Source organism: Vigna unguiculata, chromosome 3, assembly GCF_037176805.1.
Source record: "Vigna unguiculata cultivar grain cowpea cultivar isolate G323 ecotype 2 chromosome 3, ASM3717680v1, whole genome shotgun sequence".
Taxonomy (NCBI): Eukaryota; Viridiplantae; Streptophyta; class Magnoliopsida; order Fabales; family Fabaceae; genus Vigna; species Vigna unguiculata.
The window spans coordinates 9,816,472-9,839,837 of NC_140794.1; the positions used below are offsets into that span (position 1 = coordinate 9,816,472).

Below are 23,366 nucleotides of genomic sequence, written 5' to 3' on the forward strand. Positions count from 1 at the left end.
TCAAGTACAACACGTATAAATAAGAAAATAAGTTTATTTATCAAACAAAATCACATAAAAAATAATTTAAGAAAATATTTTTTCAATATATTATATTTAAAAAAATATAAATATATAATATTATTGTAATTTATATTAACTTTTTAATTTATTTTTATAAGCATTAATTAATTAAAAATTTAGAAATGGAGTGAGAGAGATTGAGCCATTCAGTTCATTTTTTTAAAACTAAAATAAAAAAAAATAGATTAAGAAATTAACTTTCTCAAATATAACTACAATGAAACTTAAATTATTAATATTTAAAAATATATATATATATATATATATAATATTTTAATTTATCTTATGATAAACATTAATTAATTAATTAAAAACATAAAAGATATTTAAATATTTAAGTGTACTTTTAATAAATATATATTAAAATAAAATAATAAATGGGTCAACGCCCCTGGTGCTAAAGAGGGCCAATATATATGTAAGTTGAAGTTACATAAAAACTAATTTCATTCCTTATTTTTTTCTGAAGTGTGGATGGCTAAAGTGTCATAGAAAAGCTCCCTCATACACCATTCATGAAGAAAGTCCTGCACTTTTGGCTAAGTGTGCTTGGTAAGGAAATCCAGAATAAGTCGATTCACCTGCTCAGGAAACTGTTCTTGAACAAAATGAGTTCCCTCTGCTATAAATGTAACTTCCAAATTGGGAGCATGCTCTCTTGCTTTTTCACCCTTTGTTAATAAATCCTCAATCCCAGGAAACTTCAGAAAATAATCCTTGCCACCCATTATCAAAAGTGCCGGAACTCTAACCACGTTATCTGGTAAGTTGAACACTTCATCAAATGACCTACAAATGCAAACAAAAACCAACACATCAATGACAACAATGCAGCATTGCTTGTACTTTTGTGGTGAGAAATAGCATCTCAAAAGAACAAATGTTAGTACCTATATGGAACCTGCAATGCATTTTGGAATCCAGATTTCTCATACAAGGCACCGTATGTTGCAAGATCTTCCTCAGTGAACCAAGAGGGAAGAGGAGTGTCAGGTTCCACCAGATCCATGATCTCCTGCTTTTCATTAGCTATTGGTATTTCACTTCTGGAGAAGAGGATGTAAATGTTACGCACAACAGTTTTTGTATCAAAGCGTCCAAAATCAGCTTCTGCCCTCCCAGGTTCCTGATATAGATAGAATCAAAGTTATGGTGGTAAATGTGATCATGCTAAGACTTCAGTGGTTACTGTTGCTTTTCAATGATAATCAGAATATTGAAAGTTTGCATTAGGTCGTTTCGTAAGTTATTTACAAAAGAGAGTAAGAAAAAGATATACATTTAAGGAAGTGCATTTTTAAGAGTACCTTCCATCTCAAAATGTAGAAGCCTTCGGGAAGGAGTTTGTGAAAGAGAGAGGGTCCTGGAGGAATAAATGGAACTCCCAATGTAACAACTCCCAAGACCCTTTCAGGGTGTAGAATGGAAAATAGATGTGCAGGACGAGCTCCAAAATCTTTTCCAACAAGAAACACCTGAAGTTCATTCAGGGGAATCAATTAGGCATATATCATCATTTCAGTCACATTTTACACCTAGGCTAGGCATCCCTTCATGCACAACACCTCTCACACTAACTCCTATTCATGGCAAAAACTCTGCAATGGGTTACAATTTGCTTTAATTAGCCTGATTAAGTTAAATCTTCTTTTAATCAGCAATCATCAAGTGTGTAAGTATACCATAGAGAATAATTTTGACTTTTTGAAACATGATATTATTTTTCCGGAAAATTATTTACTATAAAGTTTTGTTGATAAATTTTTTATAACGCGCACACATAACATCATATTAATGGACGAGAAAAAAAAGATTTGATTTGATTTAAAAAAAAAAGAAAAAAATTTTAGAGAGACTTCAATAATAAATCTTTAACCGGTGAAACAAAAAATTATAATAGATTTTTTAAGTTGATTACGTGCATAAAGTGGAACACATTTTAGAGAGAGAGTACCTTTGGAATATGAAAAGCTTGAAGAATATGAAGGAGGTCGTTGAGAATATCGGACCAGGTGGCCTTCTCGGGTTGGGATGGAGGATCGGAGAGACCATAGCCTCTGTAATCGAAGGCGATGGCTCTGAATCCAGCATCGGCAAGAGCTATCATCTGGTGCCGCCACGAGTACCATATCTCAGGGAAACCGTGCAAGAATACGACGGCGTTTCCACCTGAAAACACCAACACAGTCCAAATCAAGAACGAAAAAAGAAATGCACAAGCTGAAGAAAACGACGGCGTTGGATTGATTCTTACCGCTTCCGATTTCTGCGACGTGGAGATTGAGACCATCACCAACCTTCACAAACTTGTGCTGGATTCGATCCATCGGTGAAAGCGGAGAGAAACTCGAGTCTTGTCAGAAAGAGGGTCTCTTGCACGTTTAACATGAAATATTTATATAGGTGAATGGAATCTGGTCTTATTCACGTACCAATACTAAAGAAGTAAAGTGTTTTAAATGCTTTGGTATTAGTGTTTAAATTTTATTTTAAGGATATTGAGAAAATTAAATTCTTTGAATGAAGCTGAGCCCTGGTAATAATTCATTTTCAAAAATAGATGAAAATGCAAAATCCTGTCACATCTTATGCATTGTACAAACTAATCAAACTCTTGTAATTTTGGTAACCATGTATGCGTGAAATGATGGTCTTTCCGAAAATTCTCGTGAAATGATGGTCTTTCCGAAAATTCTTTTTCTCTTTTTTTAGATTTAAAATAATTTAACAATAATTTAATAACCAAAATGCAATATTATAAAATACTATAACAACGTAAACACAGGTGTGAAAGTTGATTTCACAGTTGTTAAAATAATATAACAAAGATTAATAAAAAATATATAATTAATTTTTTTTTAAATTATTAAATATAAAATTAAAAAAATAAAATAATTATATAAAAAAAAGTTTTAAAATAACGATTAAGATAAAAAAAATTTAAAATAACAGTATAAATTATTAATTAAATAATTAAATTTTAAAATAATAACTAAGAATAAAATTATAATAAAAAATATGGATAAAAAAGATATATTTTTATATATTGTTATATATATATATAATCAAATTTCTTGTTCTTATTTGATAGAATTGAATAATTCTAATTCATAGCAATCGAATATGGAACACCTAAAAGTTAAATGTGTAAGTATTATTTATACACTATGTAAGTAAAGATCACTGTTGATTCAATATTATTTCTATACTTCTTAATTATTTCCTAGGTTACACTAAGTACATAATACTTGGTCAAGTTCATTTATTATACTATAAACATACTAAAATAAATTAGATGTATTTACATGGAAATCAATTTACATATGTCAAATAAAAGTAATTTAAGAGAAGTTATAATTAATATGAAATTTTTTAATCTTGAATCTATCCGATAAATATAGAAGAATAAAATATCCAGACTCAAAAGATGACGTTTATATTCAAAATTCGGATAAGAAAGTTCTTTTTTATAATTAATGCGAAGAATTTTTGTAAGATTTTTCTTTTGTAATCTCTTAAAAGTAGGGATGTCAAATAAATGTTATTTTATGAGTATTATTTGAGTATGTTCATATTTTGATATAGAATTCTCAATTAGTTAAACATGAATGTATATGGTAATAATCAAAATTTTCAATTGGATATGATAATAAAAATGTGTATGTACATATTTGATACCAATAAGTCATTAGTAATTTCATATAAGAGATTACAATATCATTTATAGTCCAAAATATTAAGGGAATAGACTTATATGTCTTCTTTTTTGTATGTTACTAAACTTTTTTATTTATTTATATTCAATGTGAGATTCAAATTCACTTAGATTCCTAATACTTCATCTAAAATCTTTTTTTCTCGTATAAGATATCATCCATAAAATCTATTGTGGGAGAGTCATTTCCTCAACTGATGTTAGAAAAAGTATATATCAAATCTTTGAAGTAAGTAGAAAGAGGTGCAATCTTTACAATTTTCCAAGGAAATTGAGTGCAACAAATGATTATAACGAAGAAGAATAAAATTATACAATAATCTTTTGAACGAAAAGTATTATACAATATATTTCTTTATCAATTTACAATGTAATAACGTAATGTACTTAGTGTACTATCTTCGATGTTTATTTAAGTTTTGTAAAAACTAATCTATTATCTCCGTAAGCGCTTTTTTTAAGAAACTTGGCGTTATATTCATTTATCTAGATGTTGCACTACTAGAAATTTTCATATTACATGAGATTTTTCTTACAAATTTGTTAAAAGAATTTGTAAGAAAAGACTTTTTTCTGTCAGTTTTTTTAATAATTTTAATTGACAGATAATTCCTTCGCGGGTAATCATTTCTTACAAAATTATAAAATTTGCAAGTATTTCTTACAAAATTTGTTGCGAAAAGTGTGTTATACAAAATATTTTGCAAGAAAATTGATAGCAATTTCTTGCAAAAAAATTTTTACAACAAAATTTGCAAGTATTTCTTACAAAAAGATTTTCAAAACAAAATTGGTAGGAAATATGAATTTTTTTAATAGTGTTGTATTTGTAACCATTTTTTTCTTTTTTATTTATCGATTATAAGTATAAAATTTGAAGATGTTATTGTGTAAATAATATTTAGGATAATTGATTGGAGAAAATGTTGGGTGTTAGGATACATGTCTGTTGCTTATATATTGTCATCTATTTTTTATTTTTTGTTTCAATCTCTTTCTGGGTCAAATAATATTTATCCATGAATATTTAACTAGAATAGATTTCCAACTTTGTTAACACTTCAGGAAATATGATAATAATGAATTATTACTGATATATACACACACATATATATATATATATATATATATATATATATATATATATATATATATATATATATATATATATATATGAGTGAGTTTAAGAGTGAAGATTAATTAATTATTTCAAATTTTCAGAGTGAGGAAGTTTAATTATAAGATATGATAATGAATTTGTTTTCATAAAAGAGAATAATGTATTAATAATTATCTTTTGCTATCGGAAATTGTGATTCTTAAATTTATTGCTATTAACTGTCAACTAATAATGACGTTAAGAATAACCTTCAACTTTTTTCCATATAAAATTAAATTCTTATCTTAAACAACAACTCTATTTAAAACGGTAATTAATAATTATCTACAGCTAATGGAGAAATCAGAAAACGACAAGAGCACTAACCATTCACACGTAAAAGGTAAGAAAAATGTTGACCATGCTCGTTACCTTCTAATTCTCAAACTCAAACTCATACTGAACGTAGCAAGAATTTGAAACGGTGAAAACCACAGAGAAACGAAGCGTTTTTCTCTTCTCTTCTTTTCTTCTTTTCTACTCATTCTCACTCTCTCCTTCTGCAAGGTATGCATTACCATTCCTTCATTTCTCGTGAATTTCACCACCTTTTTCATTAATTACTACAAGCATCTCATTTTCATTTTTGGCTGCATGCAACAGGTACGTGATTGTGATGGGTGATTCACCACCCCAGAAGCATAGAATTCTGATGGTATCCGATTTTTACTATCCCAACTTTGGTGGTGTCGAGAACCACGTTTATTACCTCTCTCAATGCTTGCTCAAGTTAGGCCACAAGGTCAGCGTCTTAGATTTTTCCCAATTTATCTTAGTTTTGGGAGTTGATCCTCAGAACCCAAATTATTAGACTTCTTCATTTCAATTTTTTTTATCAGCAAAAAATCAATAAATAATAAAATAGAACAATTGGGTTTGCTCTAACCTTGTAAAAAAGGTTGTACATTTTGTTATATTATTTGTACTTCGTCTATTGCTGTGCTATCAGGTTTGGTAGTACTCAAGATTTAGTTATAATTATAGCTTCTTATTCTTCTTTAGTACAAAGGAAGATCAATGTAGTAAATGCAAATTGTACACGGAGTGGTTTAGCATTACTTTTGTAGCATTACTGTTGATTTTTTTGACTATTCAGGTGGTGGTGGTGACTCATGCTTATGGAAATCGTTCTGGGGTTAGATATATGACTGGTGGTTTGAAAGTTTACTATGTTCCGTGGAGACCGTTCTTTAATCAGAGTACATTTCCAACCTTGTATGGGTTGTTACCAATTATAAGAACAATTCTCATTCGAGAAAGAATTACTGTAGTACATGGGCATCAAACTTTCTCAACACTTTGCCATGATGCCCTTTTGAATTCGAGGATCATGGGATACAGGGTTGTGTTCACAGATCATTCACTTCATGGTTTTGGGGATGTTGGTAGCATTCATATGAACAAGGTGATGCAGTTTACCTTGGCAGATGTGAGCCAAGCAATCTGTGTCTCCCACACAAGCAAGGAAAACACAGTGTTGAGGTCAGGTTTGGCACCAGAAAAGGTTTTTGTTATTCCTAATGCTGTTGACACTGCCATGTTCAAGCCAGCATTGGAACGCCCTAGTGGATCGGAAATTGTTATTGTTGTTGTCAGTCGATTGGTTTACCGGAAAGGAGCAGACTTGCTTGTTGAAGTCATTCCAGAAGTGTGCCGGTTGCATCCTAATGTGAGTTGTTGGAATTTGAAATCACTGTTAGTTTTGTCTTGCATAATGAGATTAATGAAATTGGATTCTGTCTAATATAATGCTTATGGTATTAATTTAAGACTCCTGTGGTTATGTATCCCTTTCCATTCTGCTGCTTGTAGATAACAAAAGCTGAAAATTTGTGTTACTTAACAAAATTTCAATGGTGCTTCTTCTGGTGCTCTGTTAAGTTTTTGTTTTGAGAAACATCTAATGACTGTTTTTCAAAAGTGCATTGCTGTTAAGTACAATAAGCACGTATAGATGTCCACCTTTTCAAGAATTCTAACTTCATAGTTTTCTATGACACTTTAGTTTTACAATAACTTGTACCAATAACTTATTTGTTTGCTTGACCTTGGCAAAAAAGTTATATGGTGATCTTACTGTATATACAAGTATGCATAACAAAGATAAGTGCATTCTTAAATCATTTATGTTAACCTTAGCATCTTGGTAGAACCTAATGAAATCTGATGTTTCATGTGTATGTGATCACTGTGATGTGAATTTTTTACCATTGACAGAGCAACCCCTCTCTATATTGCATCTGTCTCAACCATTCATATGATTTATGGTCTCTCTGCATCTTTTGCATGTATCGTTACTATTTTATTTATTTCCTCATGTAGGAGCCACGGTAAATTATGCACCAAAAGAAATATGTTTGTCCAGAGTACATTATATATTTTATAGCCTTTTTACTGAATACTTTCGAAGGCATAATTTATATATCTATTTGAAGGTTCGATTCATTATCGGTGGTGATGGACCTAAGCGTGTGCGGTTGGAAGAGATGAGAGAAAAACATTCTCTTTTTGATAGAGTTGATTTATTGGGAGCTGTACCACATACACAAGTTCGATCTGTTCTAATATCTGGACATATCTTCTTAACCTGGTTCAGTTTCTTCCTAAACTTTTTACTCTTTCTTGGTGATGTGTTAATAATTCTGTCATAATTTGTAGCAGTAGGTCAGATCTTTTACATTTATTTTCGCTATTGTTGTTCGCTGGCAAATATTAACTACCACAGGATGCTACTAGTGTTGGAAGGACAGGGAGTAAAATATAATTTTGATAAATAAGAGGGACAAAGCCATTGTAAAGTGTCTGAAGCTTAAATATTAAATTTGCTAACTTAGTTTAATGCGTATCAACCTTCTAGAATTTCCTTTTGTGGTCATCTGTCTTACTTATCAGCTATTATAGATTTGGATAACATCTTTAAGAGAAAAATGGAAAATCTTCTGAGATTTGAGGAATTTATTTTATACATCATTGAGAGAGTTATTTTTAAACCAGAGGATTGGTTAGTGACATGCCACTGACCCCCCAAAGTATTCATTTAATTAACTGTCAGAACAGAAGTATTTTTTGGCTCTATACTAGCCTATACAATGATACAGAGGCTAAAAATAAGGGTGAACCTTGAACTAAGGGATTTGACAGTTGATCCTAGCAGTCAAAGTTCATATTTTCTTGCGATTCTAAAGATACTAACACTCCCCTCAACTTGTTGCATAGATGTCTTTTAATGGCCAACTTGTCAAGAGAGTCAGAGTTCTTTGCTGAAACGTATCTTCCAACATATCTACGGACTTGACAAAATGAAATCCAATAAACATCTCTTTGAGATTCTTCTTTATGAAATACCTGTGTATCTCCGCATGCTTTGTTCAATAGTATTGGACAGAGATTTGTGAGAGATGACATTGCAACTTTTTGTCACAAAAACAGGTTCATCTCCATTGGGACCAAAGCTCATCTCCATTAGTAACCTTCTAAGCCATAATACAAATACTTCATTCAATCCTTTTGCCATGCCCCTAAATTCAGGTTCAATGATAGCCAAAGCCACTACCTTTTGCTTTTTCTTTTTACTTCTCCAAGTAGCTAAATTTCATCCCACAAATGAAGTACCCAGATGTGGATTTCCTGTCAAGAATATTCCCTGCCTAATCTGCATCAATGTATCCTTCAACGTTCAAGTGATTGCTTCTTGTACCATAATTCTTGGATATCTGTTTGGTCTGCGTTCCTTTAATATAATCCAAACATACATCCCAGTTATCAAAATCCAATTGAGGTAAAATGTCATTTTTCATTAACCTCATTATTCTTTTCTTGGATATGTGACCTAATCTTTGATGTCACAAATAAGCAGAATTATTATCAAGCACATTCCTCTTACTACCAAGTACGTATTCAACATTAAACAATGATTCAATGAACTTAACATCAAGATTGAAACAATATAAACCATTTATTGAAGTACAAGATTCATAACAATAAATGTCTTTAAATAAAGAGAAAACATTGTTTCCAATCTTAACATAAAATCCTAATTCATCCAACTTTGCAACAAGAAGTAAATTTTCTAGCACATTCAAGTACATAAAGACATCCTTTTGAAAATATATGAAGTCCACTATCCAAGATATATCAAGTCCCTTTAAAAATATATCAAGTCCACTATCCAAGATTAAACAATGTCCCATAAAGAGAAACTTTTCATTTCCTCTTATGGTTTTTGATTTAAAGGAAAAATGGTAAAATGGACACATCAAGAAGAATTGCCCTAAAAGAAATAATTTGAAAAGAAAGGTATATTTTATATATTTGTAAATTTCAAATCAAATCTATATGACGTTTGGTATCCAAGATTTTGATTGTTGGGAAGCTGATGAAATTCCCCATCAATGAGGAGTCCGTTGTGTTGATCAACCATCCTTTCGTACAGCCTTCTCAGTTCATCATTTCTTAAACGTCGGATCAGTTGTTAACAATTCAGGATATGATCTGTCAATATATTCCAGTTTGTTCTTGCTTGAGATGTGTGTCTCAGCCACCTGGGACCATAGTTGAATTCAACCCATCCAACATGGTGCAGATGGGTACAGTAGACGAATTAGATATCGGGCATTGTGATGTAGCCTGAGTTTTGTACAAAACCTCTGTCATTTTGGTCGTAAGATTTGTCAAAATGGAATCAGCGTAAGTGTTCTTCTGGCTCCATTGTCTATGAGGGATCACTCATCTATTCCAAATTGTTTGGGTCTGAAGATCATGGTAGGGTACCATTTCAGTAAAGAGAGGTATCTTTATTCTGTTTTACTTGGTCATTTATAAGTAGGAGAAATTTTAGTCTCTATACCAGCCTATACAACAATAAAACGATACGCATGGCTAAAAAGAATGTTGACCCTTGAGCTAAGGTTTTTGATAGCTGATCTTAGCAATTAATGTTACTATTTCCTAGCAATTCTAATGACTCACTGACTCTAACCGTTGGGAAGAATCTCAAATTCAACCCTCTTGTTTATATGTGTGACATGACAGACGCTAGTGATCTAAGGAGTACGTGCGCGGGTTGATAGTAGTATTACATCTTTAGGAGAAGGGGTAATTTTAATTAGATCCAATTCAATCTAGGGGTTCTAAGAACCCATAGAATGGGGACACTAGTTCACCCAAAATGATTAATGCTACATTATTTCTACCTTTTGTTTATGTACACTTGGTTGGCTTACATCTCATAAAGTCAATGTGAAACTTGCACATGCTGATCCATGACATATGAATTGCATAAAAAATCAAGATCAATCCAAGCTATGCAGTATTTCATTCTTCCAATATGAAATTATTGATTTTAACTCGGTATTGAGGACATGAACTTTATCGGTTTGCACATGCTATGTTTTCTGGGCTTTAAATTCTTGTTTTGAGTTCTTCTGTTCTTTCCAATATTATTTCTTTTATATCTGTTGTCTTATCTGAGCTTTGCATTGTTATAGTTCCTTGACAGAAGCTTTTTGCATGGCGATATTAGAGGCTGCTAGTTGTGGATTGTTAACAGTGAGCACCCGAGTTGGAGGTGTTCCTGAGGTAGGTATCTGGCATCTTCTTTTTGCACCTGTTTGGTTTTAGTATAAATGTTTTCAATATAGTTTCTTTTTGATTAACTGTTATGAACTTCCATTTCTAACCAGATCCACATACATGGCTGTTGAGACAATTGTGGAATCCTATAATCAGTGTTTGATATATATTAACTCCCTTGTTGTAGGTTTTACCCGATGACATGGTTGTGTTGGCAGAACCTGATCCAGGTGATATAGTGCAAGCAATCCAAACAGCAATATCTATGCTTCCCAAAATTGATCCACAAGTCATGCACAATCGAGTGAGTTTTTAGTTTAAATAGCCTCATTCTGTTGCTTTCAGTGTGTAAACTATTTACCCTTCAATTCATTCATTTCTTTTCTGTAGATGAGGCAACTCTACAACTGGCATGATGTTGCCAAGCGGACAGAAATTGTATATGATCGTGCTTCAAAATGTCCCAATCAAAGTCTATTAGAATGTCTCTCACGGTAGTACTTTCCTGGTTCTATTTGATTATATCAGCAACACATAATTGTACAAAAAAGTCCACTGATCATTCTGTTTCAATCATGTGATTCGCTAATTACTTGAGCATTATCTAATCTGCTTGTAACGTATGTGAGAGTCAAAGCACTGTACTTTGGGATCTTCATTTAACTAAACTACAGCTTTGACAATTCTTTTGTTAACCTAAGTGGTTCATGTGTAAAATAAATACCTAAATTAGGAGTAGGATCAAAAGAATCTGAGTATTTATATATTCTATGATCTGTTGAAATGGTTTCATCTTAATGTGAGAGCATTTTTCCAGACCTTACAAATATCAGTGCTAGTTCTTCTATTGCTGATTGTCTCTTTTGTGTTAGATACTTGTCTTGTGGAGCTTGGGCAGGCAAGCTCTTTTGCTTGGTTATGATATTGAGTTTTTTACTTTGGCATCTACTGGAACTATGGCAAGTAAGTTATTGTGTTGGATATGTTACACATTTTCTTCTTATTCATGTTTGAGAGATATGACATGTTTGTATTCCATTATTAGCCTGCAGATGATATTGAGGAGGTGCCAGATGTTATACTTTCAGAGAACTGTGATGAAGAGATGTTACAGAAATCCTAACTATTGAAGTGCAAAATATTAATGATGGTATTTCATTAGCTTCCCGAGTCACGAAATAGGTGTAATACACATGTACCTGTGATTAGAGCCTAACATAACAACTGAGGTAGCCCAGAAAGAAAAATTGTGAACTCACTTCAACCATTCAGTAAGTGTAGGAACTTTCTGAGAAGTAGAATGTAGACAGATCCTTGTACTGTTTTATAAAATCTGCAAGGAATCTCATCAGAAAAAGAAGAATTGTTGTTGCAAAATATTGTTAAGAACTTCGCATCAATGCTTCATCTTAGATTATGAACCTCTAAAAACTGCAGAGGATCCTAGTGGAGGGTGTTTGACAATTTATTGTTAATAGAATGCAAATAACAACAGAATGCATGTTATTTTTGCCAAAAAAAAAATATGCAGGGTTGTTAATTGATTCTCATTCATTCAAAGAATAGTGAAATACTATATTTTGTGAGAAAAGCAAACTTTGAAAATTTCACTTTTCTCATTATACATTTTCTTACATTTATTCTTTTTTGCAAGTAACATGACTTTTCTAATAATAATTTTAGTAAAAAAGTACATGTTTACTCAACATTCTTTACATATATGTCAAAAAGTGAAAGGGAGAGTTCTACTTTGTCTGTTATTGTTCCTATGCTAATGGACACTTGGCACTGTGCTGCATATTGGAAAATTGTTGACATTGTTTTCTGAATGAAAGAAGAATGCAGGTGTGAAATGTTTTCTTCATCCTTGTTTGAACTGATAACAACTTAAGTAGTCAACAATTTAATCTTTTTAAGTTGATTACCTGTTCTTAACTTCATATCTTTCCAGAGACTCTTATGATTATCTATATACTTCATTTATATATATATATATATTGTATTTTGTTTTGCTTAGTGTATCCTGTCAACATTTTATTCCTAAAGATTTAAATTATATCTGTAAGTAAATTTTTTTTTTTCCCAATATCCACAACCATTAACAATGAGGATTGAACTTTGTTGGTTTACAGTTTTTTCAGTCTTATTCGTCCTTAGTATCTTTATATTTACTATCCAACTTTTTAATTTCTATTATTTGAAATAGCTATCACAAAAATTGAAAGTGTTTTTATTATATAATTATAATCAAGGTTTAACAAAAATTAAATATTTTATAAGTACTTTTTTTATACATATTTTAGTATTTTACCTTTTATTTTGTTGAAATTTTACAAGTATTCCTATAGTACAATTATAATATTATAGAAGTTAGAAACTAAAAGTGTTTTCATTGTATAATTATAATACTATTTTTTTAAAATTAAAATATTTTATAACTACTTTTTGTATACATATTTTAATTATAGGTTTACTTTTTATTTTGATGTAAACTTACATTACCAGTGTTCCATTATAATATTATAAAAATTAAGAAAATATTATTTTCACAATTACTATTTATCTATATAATTTTTCATAACTAAAATAAATTATAGTAACATTTTTTAATTAATTTTATTATAATAATTAATTTTGAAATATATTTGTGTTGTTTATTACTATACAGAAGTAAGATATAATTATTTTACGCTACGTTAATTTAAGTATGTATTTAAAAGTACTCAATTTTATTAGAATAAATAATTTCATCATGACACTTCCGCACTTATAAGAATATGGGTTAAGTATTTTTTTAATCTTTTGATATTCTAAATTGAAACATATCTTTGAAATTTTGATATATTTGATTTTTAAATTTTAAAATTGAATAAATATAGTCTTTCTAATCAAATTAAGTCAACTTTTTTTATATGTTGAACGCGTTTCATGTTAGTATTTGAGTTGTTTACACTATTTGACATATTCACGATTCAATATTAACTCGGAAATACGTTTGAAACTTAAAAAAAAAAATTAACATAATGAGTTTAATAAGACTATATTCATTCATTTCTGAAATTTAAGGACCAAAATGTATCGAAATTTCAAAGAGAGATAAATTCAAAATTTGGGTCAAAGTCATACCTAACCCTAAATATTAATTTAAGAAACAAAAGATTTATCAAACATTCTTCTATAATATTGTGTCATTCTTAAGAATCTTTTACACAATAAATATTTATTAAATTAAAGGACAATATAGAAAAATGTGAGATGATAATAAGAATAATAAAGAATTGAATGGGAAAAAAAATTGAAACTTTGGCTTCCAAAAAGAAAAAAAAAATATTAACTTTGACATCAAAAGAAAAAAAAATTGAAACTTTGACGCCTAAAAGAAAAAAATTGAAACTCAATGCTGCAACTTCTACGTGAGTTACCATGCTCCACGAACCACCATGTCAGTCCCACATTCCACATAATGAAAAATAACATCGACGAAGTTAAAATATTAAAAAAAATTAAAAATGAAAAATACTTAACTTTCACTTTTTTTTCAAAAGAAGTGTACGACGATGATTAAGATGAAAGGTATGGAGAACATGAAATGGAAAACACGAAAGGAAGAAGAAGGATAGAAAATAGAATCTACTGACTTACACAAATTACTTATCCACAGGTACTAAACCATGGGTACAATATCTTCAACATTAAAAAAGTAAAAAAAAAAAAACATTTCACTAAAAAGAAGAAGGACCACATAAGAAGTAAAAAAAAAAATGATATATAAAGACACATGTTCAACAGAAAAAAAAAAAGTAAAAAAAGAATTGAATCTTCGACGAAGAAGAGAAAGGATACATGAAGAAGAACATTGCATGGAGGAGAAGAAGTAATAATAAATAAATTTAGACCTACGTCAAAAAGAAAAAAAAATGCATGAAAAATAGAATCACAACTAAGCTTCAGATAACGTTCAAAATAACAGTTTGGAATTTGTCAACCAAAATACAATCAACAATAAAAAATCAAAAAATCTCAATTGATCAGATGTCAACCATAATGTCTATTACATTAATTTCATTATCATAACATTGTTTTAGAGATATAATAGATATTCTGAAAGACTTGTTTGTAACGTCTCATTTAATTATTAAGTAAAATTAAAGGAAACGTTACATAATAATAATACTTTAGCGTAGTCCTAGGGTCTTTAACACAACCCCTACAATCTGGACACACCACAATGCCGACGGGAAACCAGATACAAGTCTAACAAAAGAGAATAGAGTAGCAACCGTAAAACAATACATGGGCCATAGCCCTAACGAAAACCATGAAGAAAATAAAAATCCAGCCTCGATGGCTAAGCAGCGGAATCGCCATTTCCTTGCTGACCACGAGAACCTCGCCTATCTGCTCCCATCAATTAAATTGATGATCATCGCAAGAAAGAAGAGCCACATACAAGACAACCATACAATAAACAGGGTAAGCTAGAGCCAACAACATTTTCATCATACAGTCAAACATAATTTCACCATCCAATATCCATAAAACAACCAAGCATGTTATGACTTTTAAATCAATACACTACGACTCGACTCGACTCATCCGGATACGTATAACTTGGTCGGATTCAACGGATGCTTGCACTTGTGGTGGATACCTCTACTCACCCCCGAGCTGCTCACCCTCGAGCTATGTGTTACAAGTAATACAATGAATCAATTTCCCTCACCACAAGATTAGTCCTTAATGAATTTCAGGCCTCCTGCTACTCTCTCCACAGGAGTCAATCCGCTCTAGGTGAGACTAACTGACCCCTTAGAGCGTCAGGATGCAACCTTACCTTGAATCCTTACCTAGTTATACAGATGAGGCACTACCATGGACACCCACTAACAGGGGCCATGGAATTACGTCCCGACCACTGAAGCGCGACCCTGAAAGTCTCACCTAGAGACCCCACGGTATTACGCACTGACACAGACAAAACATGGTCACACAGTCAAATAGTATTTGTCATGCAAGGATATATTCATTATGTCAACCTTTAAAATCTCAATACCTTTCATGTTTCCAATTCCAACTCGATCAAACTCATCATAACCCATCCATGCACATAGGATTTCCACTCATCTCGTTATCATGCCTCTTTAATAATAACCACCTCATTTATTTCACATGTCAAGTCCATACCAAACCCATCATCTACCATTCATGAATCATGCCAAACATACATAATATTCCATTATATACATGTTTCTCATCATAACATTCATTTCCAAACCAATACTAATCATCCAAGAACAAACAAGCATCCAAACAACACACTGCCTCGCCCAGCCCCTCGCTCAGGCTGAAGGGTCTTGCTCATGCGAGACGAGCTCGTTCAGGCGAGCCCCCTTCGCCTAGGCGAGGGCTCGAAAGAGCATCCAGAAACCAACGCGGGATCTCGCTTAGGCGAGACCCCTCTCGCCTAGGCGAGATGTTCGCTCGCTCAAAAATTTAAGCGGGTCGTCTGGGCGACCTTTCGCTCAAACTGGTTTGGGCGAATCCCTGTTTGTCTCGCCTAGGCGAGACTGGCTCACTTGGGCGAGATTAACAGGTCTCGCCATTGTTTCACCTGCAGCAGCTATATGTTCCAAACCAACCAAACATACAAGGTATTCTCACGCATCAAAACGAAGGATTAATCCATACAATCAACAACCAACTCAAGGACAGGCCAAAACAACTCAAAACTGGAAACCCTAACTTCCCGTACCTGGAAAAAGGGTTAACAGAACTTCGACATGGGACCTCGGAGCACAGCAGCTCGAGTGATGGACTTGCAAAACTGGCGGAACAACGGAACAGTGGAAAAAACAGGATTAGTTCGAAATCTAAACAGTGAAATACGAAGAACAACTTTAGGAAGTAAATACAATAGATTTTGAATCACTTACGTGGAGTAGAAATCACTACTTGAGCTTTTTGGCGGGCTGGTTCAAGGCGGGAAACAAACCCTAGCAGAGCTCTAGCGATACAATGGAGAGGAAAACGGCTGCGAATCTGAGAATGAAGAAAGTGTGAGCGTTAGGGCAGCTTGGATTCAGCTTTAACCTTTGAACCAACTCTTAGGCCCATCAGATTTGGGACAACCCTTTATATAAGACAGAAAAAAAAGAATAGGACCTTACACTTTTCTTTCTCAATTCATGGTATAAAATAAAACATAGTTAATGTTATTATAATATTTTATATTTAATTTGAAACAAAAATAATATTTTAATTATACAGAAAAATTCAAATATATTTTACTTAGATATGTAAGGAAATCAACTATATTTCAATGACGAAAAATTCTCTTAGATAACAAGATAAAAGTAAGTTTGAAGATACAAATTGTTTAACTAGTTTAATATTACAAAATTCATCAATATTCTGTATGTACCATTCTTTTTATTTATGACAATATTAATTTCACTTCATTAATATGACACACATTTTTAATATTTTATTTATTATTTATTGTTTTACATATAAATGTTTCTCCTTCAATTTTAAATGTTCAAATATATGATACTATATTTTAAAATTTATGTAATTATTAATTTTTTAATATTAGATATTAAGAAAATATTTTTCATTTATTTTTATATTAAATTTTTAATAAAATCATGTTTTTATTTAAAATTTGTATAAAAAAATATTTAACTAATTTTTAAAATATTTAAAACAGACACAATATATATATATATATATATATATATATATATTAACCTATTATAAATGAATTTTTACTGTAAATGTTCAATATATTTTTTGTTTTTAAATTATTATAAAAAGTTATATTTCATCTTTAAACTAAATTATAAAAGTTTATTGTTTACTGTTGGAAACAAATATAAAACAGCTTTTCATACGGCATATCAGGTTTATGTGACAAAAGAAATTGTACGTTAAATTAAAACATAACTACACCGTTTATCGAGATAGTAATTTACATAATTTAAAACAAGACACAATTTTTTATTCTTTTTAATTTAAATTATTCCGTTCAAAATACTATTTCAACTAAATATTATTTCAACTTACTATCTTCAATTATATCTGGAATATTTTCCTTTAAAACTATATTTTATAGTACATAATTTTGATTATATAATTCAAAATTAGACTCTTAATTACATAATTTACATCATTTGAATATGATCGTCATATTTTATCTGATGTACAGAGAAGAAGGGATAGAAATAGAAGAAAGATCTGCTGCTTTGATATAATTTAATATTATTATTTTGTTAGAATACCTATCTAATATCTATTATGAGTCACAAGAGCTTACTTGCTCAGGTCAAGAAATAGTACCATTTGAGAAAAGGATCAGAATTTTGGTAGTGAGATTGTGAAAAGAAAATCAAAGACTGATTTTGAAACCAAAAACCCTAAACAACACAGGCAAGCCCCTTCTCTTAGCTAGTGCCGCCTCTGTCCGTCATCGCTGAAGGAACTCCGGTGGTCGAGGCGGTCGAAGAAGGTGTTGCTTCCTCCACAGGGTCTGACTTCCCCTCCTTTGCTCCCTCCGGCATCTTCAATAGGTATGTCAATGTCTTTTTCAAACTGCACTTCACTGTTCAAATTTTATTTTTTCTTGTACAGATCAAGTTATAAGGGTTGGTTCGTGGTATGATCAATGTTTTTTTGCAAAGTACAGTTTTTTTTTGTGTCTATAACAAAGTGGGGTTGTTTTCTCTAATCTATCAACTGGATTCTTCCATTCTCTTTTTTTCCATGCAATTAATATGTTTACTCACTCCTTGCTGAATCTGTGATCACACAGACGAACATTCCAACTATACTGAATACTTCCAACTATACTGAATACTTCCAACTAAATTGAATACTTCGATTACAATAGTCAATAATTCACAATATATGGCTACTCTCAACTTTTAGATAAGATTTTTCCTGTATTTCTTTAGCAGTCAGTTTCTTCGACCGGAGATCTATCAATTATTTTTTATACCAATATTTTGTTGTTCTTGAATATTGTTTAATGAAAGTCTTATGATTTGGCATATTTTGGTTATGGATTTTAGTTATGGTTTCTGTTGTTATAAGCTTGTTTGCATTGTTCTAACAATAACCCTTTGTCACAATTCTTGTACTGCATTCTTGGCCTAAAAGATGACATCTTGCATACCTAGATTGCCTAACTTCTCTTTATGAGAAGTCTTGTAATAATAATGTGAAAATGACCAGTCACTTTCCTATCTGAACCATATGTCAGTCCATATCCAAACTCAACTTCCTTATATAGAATATCCATTTGGATGCATTATAGTTTGTTGTACAGAGGAATGCTTGCTGCACAGTGGACCATAAGTTAAAGTTCATTTTGAAACTACAAGATTTGGGGAGAGGCTCATTGTAAGAGAAGTTTGAACCACCAACATTTGTGAATTTCAATAAATTTCAACCAATAATTGAGTATGCTCAAAAGATTGTGTTGCGTTAAGTTGTTTTTTCATTATTTATGATTCAATAATAAATCTTAGTTGAATTGGTTCTGTTTGGGTCAAAGATCCAAAGTAGAAAGAGTCTGAACTGATTAAAATTGATTAGTTTGAATAAAAAAATGTTATTGAACCAATCCGGATTGACCTGTGTCCACTTCTATGTGGGGGATCCATTGTAGTTGAGTCGAGATACAGTTGATGTAACAGAGAAATTATATTTTGAATCGTGAATTGTAACGCAAACATTAAAAGAATGGAACATTTATACTTACATATAAGGCATTGACATGCAAAGATACAAATTTAGACTTTACTTATGGTCTATTTGGTGGAAGACTTTCACAATAGTTCGAAGTAATATCAAACTCCCTTTTTATGTACCCACTTTTTAAAGCAAGAGTTCGGTAGAAAAATAATTTAGCAACAGTATGTGTGAAGCAAGGGAAGGGAGTAACCTTGCTGGAGTAGAGGGGACATAACCAACATTTATTGTTTATATAGTAGACACGAGGGTAAAGACAGATAAGTGGGTGAGTGCCGAACAGGGAGATAAGAGATTATGGATGAGAGGCTAGAAGTTAGAAAAAGGAAAAATAATGATTGGACATGGCTGGAAAGAAAAGACCAACCATCTTGTCTCTCTTCCCGATCAAATTCGAACAAAAAATAAAGCAGATTAGGGTTTTTCTCAAACTAGGTTGCATGACCCTAGCCGTTTTGGAGTGTGACCCATGCACAATTCCACCCATGTACATTGAATCAAACCAGAATCACAATTCATGCGATTCTGAAAGAGATTAGAAAATGACAGATAAGTGGGTGAGGGCCGTAGGTGGACAAAAGAAATTATGGCTGAGAGGCTAGAAGATAGAAAAAGGAAAAATAATGATTGAACATGACTGGAAAGAAAAGAACAATCATCTTGTCTCTCTTCCTGATCAAATTCGAACAAAAAATAATTAGGGTTTTTCAAATTGGTTTGCGTGACCCTGGTCGTTTTGGAGTGTGACCCATGCATAATTCCACCCACGTGCATTGAATCAATCCAGAATTATGATTCATGCGATTCTGAAAGAGATTCAAACAGTACAAGATTGATTTGGGAGAAAAAATTAGTGTTGCAGCAATTCATATCGGGTGGGGGTAGAGAATTGTATCGTATTGTCTAATACAGTCAATCTTTACCCAAAATCTACTACCCTTTGTACAATATCCAAAAAGTATTGGTGTGGCTTACATAATTCCCTCAATAACCCTATGTAGCAAATACTCAAGTTTCTGCACATGTACCAAGCACCGGTTGTAGTAATAATGAGAAGAGATCAAACTGCATAAATGTAGTAATAATGCACTATTCAAACCTGTGTAAAGAAGTTTGTGTGATAATGTAAAAGAGATCATAAGTACTACCTTATATGGCTTAAAATCATTTATGCACCAAATTAATTGTTTTCATTTAATGTATGGTATTCTCATCTGCAACTGCCTTTTTGGATTCTTTTGTATGCATGCAGGGTAATATTTAAGTTGAAGCTGGGTCAATTATGGCCGATTTGGAGAATTTGCTTTTGGAGGCTGCAGGGAGAACTGGCACATCTGGGAGAAATCGCCATTCTCTTCCGCCTTCAAGGAGACGACATGATGGTGCTTATTCAGATGGTGGGAGTGATTCTAGGGATGACGATTCAGATGATGAGCTCAATTATGCAAGCAGAAAGCCATCTGGATCGCAAGTTCCTCTAAAGAAAAGGTTAGATCCATCAGAAAGAGATGATGATTTAGGCAGTCAGGAAGAAGCAGATGATGATGATGATGGTCGCAGTGATCATGATGGCGACAGCAGTGATGAATCAAATATTGGTGACGATCTCTACAAGGATGAGGATGACAGGCGAAAGCTTTCTGAGATGACTGAACTTCAAAGAGAGATGATTTTGTCAGATAGAGCTACAAAAAAGGATGATAAAAACTTATTGGGGAAAATAGCATCTAAGCGTGAGAAAGGAAAGGTATCAGTGCCCAGAAAACAGTCTCCACCTATGTCGTCATCACGTATGCGTGCATCAGCCAGATCTGCTGACAGGTCAGCTAAGAATGATGCGCTAAATGAATTGCGTGCTAAGCGATTGAAGCAACAAGATCCAGAAGCTCATCGCAAACTGAGAGAGGCATCAAGAAATGCAGGGCCCAGGCATTTTTCTCCTCCAAAGCGCAAACCGTTCACATCAACAAGTCTCAGTAGTTCAAGTCATAGTGAGAGTGAAAGTAGGTCCCACAGTGATGATGAAGGGTCAACTGGGGATGGAGGAATTGGTGACAGTGATGATGATAGGGCATTAGCTGGGTCTGAAGGTCCTTCATTTCAGGATATAAAGGAAATAACTATCCGCAGATCAAAACTTGCCAAATGGTTTATGGAGCCTTTCTTTGAGGAGTTAATAGTTGGTTGCTTTGTAAGAGTAGGAATTGGTAGATCAAAAACTGGACCTATCTACCGACTCTGCATGGTGAAAAATGTTGATGCATCAGAACCTGATCGACAGTATAGATTGGAAAATAAAACTACATACAAGTATTTGAATGTTGTTTGGGGGAATGAAAGTTCTGCTGCTAGGTGGCAAATGGCTATGGTTAGTGACTCTGTACCACTTGAAGAGGAGTTCAAACAGTGGGTTAAGGAAGTAGATCGTAGTGGTGGCCGGATGCCCACTAAACAAGATGTGTTAGAAAAAAAACAAGCTATTCAAAAGGCCATCACATTTGTCTACTCAGCGGCTACTGTGAAGCAGATGTTACAAGAAAAAAAGTCTGCCTCAACAAGGCCACTAAATGTTGCTGCTGAGAAGGATCGGCTGAGGAGGGAATTGGAAATAGCACAAAGTAAGCATGATGAGGCAGAAGTGGAGAGGATCAGGGCAAGACTGCAAGAATTAGAGGCATCCAGACAAGCAAAGCAGAAGGATGCCAAGGCATTGAAGCTGGCTGAGATGAATAGAAAAAACAGGTTTGAGAACTTCAAGAATGCCTCTGAATTGAAGCCTGTGAATACTGGTTTGAAAGCTGGGGAGGCAGGTTATGATCCATTTTCAAGGAGATGGACTAGATCAAGGAATTATTATGCTGGTCAAAAGGCTGCAGCTGGAAATAATAGTGTCAATGGCATAGTGGTCGGACCAGGCACAAATTCAACAGGAGTGCCAGTTACAGCGGAGGCTGGCATGGTGGCTACTGCTGCCGCCTTGGAAGCTGCTGCTGATGCTGGGAAGTTAGTAGATACAAGTGCTCCTGTGGATCAAGGGACAGAGTCAAATATGCTGCACAATTTTGAGCTGCCAATTTCGTTGGCATTACTTCAAAAATATGGTGGGGCCCAAGGAGCTCAGGCGGGATTTATGGCAAGAAAACAAAGGATAGAAGCAACAGTTGGATTTAGAGTATTGGAAAATGATGGCAGGAGGCATTCCCTGACGCTGACTGTCAGTGATTACAAAAGAAGAAGAGGGCTTCTTTGAAATTTTTTGCTGCTCTTGCAGAGTTGAGGTAAGTTTAAGCTTATATGGACTGAAGATGGTTTGTGTCGACTGTGTAATGTATATGTATGTTGAATAAGTGGTCATGTTTCCATATGTTTGTATTTCTTAGTGATCAAATATTAAACAGCAGATATCTGATTAATGGTGGTGAAGAATGTGTGTGATTTAACAATGGTATTTAAGCCAGGTCGTTGGAACTTAAGAGAGAGATTAACGCCCAGTCTGATATCATGGTGAAGTGTTATCTCTCGTTTTGAGCTGAGACCATTATTGTCTAGAAGAACTTTGGTTTGTTTCACTTTCAATTTCGTGTGTGCCGAGCCTTATGACTCATTTTCCTGTGCTCTCGTTTTCCAGTAAGGGAAGCTTCTCTTAAGATTATTGTAGTTCTCTCGGCAACATTAGAAATACCTTTTTGTATTGATGATGACATATACAAAGTACAAATTATATTGTAAGTTACATTAGCCACCTTTGGGGTTTTGTAAGTTATACCAATATCAACCTTCTGTTTTTTGTATTCCCTCACTTCTTTCACTGTTGATATTCTTTTACATCATATTAACTTCGTTGTGTTTGAAAAACAATAGAGCACATAGGGAAGATTTATGTATGTGTTACATAAAACGTGTGAGGGGAAGATTAGTGTAATTATAACACATTTCAAAGTGATTAATGCAATTTACTCTGAATTATATAAAAACAGCAATGGTTAATTTCAAATTAATGGCATATGATATGATCCTTTCGGAAGATATAGGAACCTAGTTATTTGTGTTATTTGTCTGCGATGGCGAACCAGAGAGAAATGTTTTGTAGGACATCGATTTTCCATT

General features: G+C 32.8%; 3 protein-coding genes across 4 annotated transcripts; 2 read left to right on the forward strand and 1 right to left on the reverse strand.

The window, feature by feature from the left end:
* Positions 1 to 388: 388 nt before the first annotated feature.
* LOC114175933 (epoxide hydrolase 2-like) lies at positions 389 to 2,505 on the reverse strand. Its single transcript, XM_028060784.2, has 5 exons — positions 2,318 to 2,505; positions 2,018 to 2,232; positions 1,371 to 1,538; positions 954 to 1,189; positions 389 to 852 (listed from the first exon to the last, which is right to left on the reverse strand). The coding sequence occupies exons 1-5, from the start codon at positions 2,388 to 2,390 to the stop codon at positions 603 to 605; spliced, it is 942 nt and encodes a 313-aa protein (XP_027916585.1). The 5' UTR covers positions 2,391 to 2,505; the 3' UTR covers positions 389 to 602.
* Positions 2,506 to 5,324: 2,819 nt separating this feature from the next.
* On the forward strand, positions 5,325 to 12,108 carry LOC114177563 (phosphatidylinositol N-acetylglucosaminyltransferase subunit A-like). Of its 2 annotated transcripts, XM_028062957.2 has the most exons (9): positions 5,325 to 5,444; positions 5,541 to 5,679; positions 6,034 to 6,606; positions 7,373 to 7,527; positions 10,424 to 10,514; positions 10,696 to 10,812; positions 10,899 to 11,002; positions 11,381 to 11,471; positions 11,554 to 12,107. In XM_028062957.2, the coding sequence occupies exons 2-9, from the start codon at positions 5,554 to 5,556 to the stop codon at positions 11,629 to 11,631; spliced, it is 1,335 nt and encodes a 444-aa protein (XP_027918758.1). In that variant the 5' UTR covers positions 5,325 to 5,444; positions 5,541 to 5,553; the 3' UTR covers positions 11,632 to 12,107. The 2 variants fall into 2 exon arrangements, with proteins under 2 accessions (XP_027918758.1, XP_085526996.1); XM_085670870.1 differs by lacking the exon at positions 5,325 to 5,444 and having other exon boundaries at positions 5,543 to 5,679; positions 11,554 to 12,108.
* A 5,668-nt stretch (positions 12,109 to 17,776) lies between these two features.
* Positions 17,777 to 23,050, forward strand: LOC114177746 (protein RTF1 homolog). The gene is made up of 2 exons (XM_028063252.2): positions 17,777 to 18,076; positions 20,512 to 23,050. Exon 2 carries the CDS (start codon positions 20,542 to 20,544, stop codon positions 22,507 to 22,509), a length of 1,968 nt encoding a protein of 655 aa, XP_027919053.1. The 5' UTR covers positions 17,777 to 18,076; positions 20,512 to 20,541; the 3' UTR covers positions 22,510 to 23,050.
* The last annotated feature ends 316 nt before the right edge of the window (positions 23,051 to 23,366 follow it).

Bases quoted from the DNA above. Each gene is read 5' to 3' on its own strand.
- LOC114175933 (XM_028060784.2), bottom strand. From the start codon at position 2,390: ATGGATCGAATCCAGCACAAGTTTGTGAAGGTTGGTGATGGTCTCAAT. The intron at 2,233-2,317 runs GTAAGAATCAAT...TGGTGTTTTCAG, and splicing joins CGTCGCAGAAATCGGAAGCG to GTGGAAACGCCGTCGTATTC. The intron at 1,539-2,017 runs GTACTCTCTCTC...AATGAACTTCAG, and splicing joins AAGCTTTTCATATTCCAAAG to GTGTTTCTTGTTGGAAAAGA.
- LOC114177746 (XM_028063252.2), top strand. From the start codon at position 20,542: ATGGCCGATTTGGAGAATTTGCTTTTGGAGGCTGCAGGGAGAACTGGC.
- LOC114177563 (XM_028062957.2), top strand. From the start codon at position 5,554: ATGGGTGATTCACCACCCCAGAAGCATAGAATTCTGATGGTATCCGAT. The intron at 5,680-6,033 runs GTCAGCGTCTTA...TTGACTATTCAG, and splicing joins TGCTCAAGTTAGGCCACAAG to GTGGTGGTGGTGACTCATGC. The intron at 10,515-10,695 runs GTAGGTATCTGG...CCCTTGTTGTAG, and splicing joins GAGTTGGAGGTGTTCCTGAG to GTTTTACCCGATGACATGGT.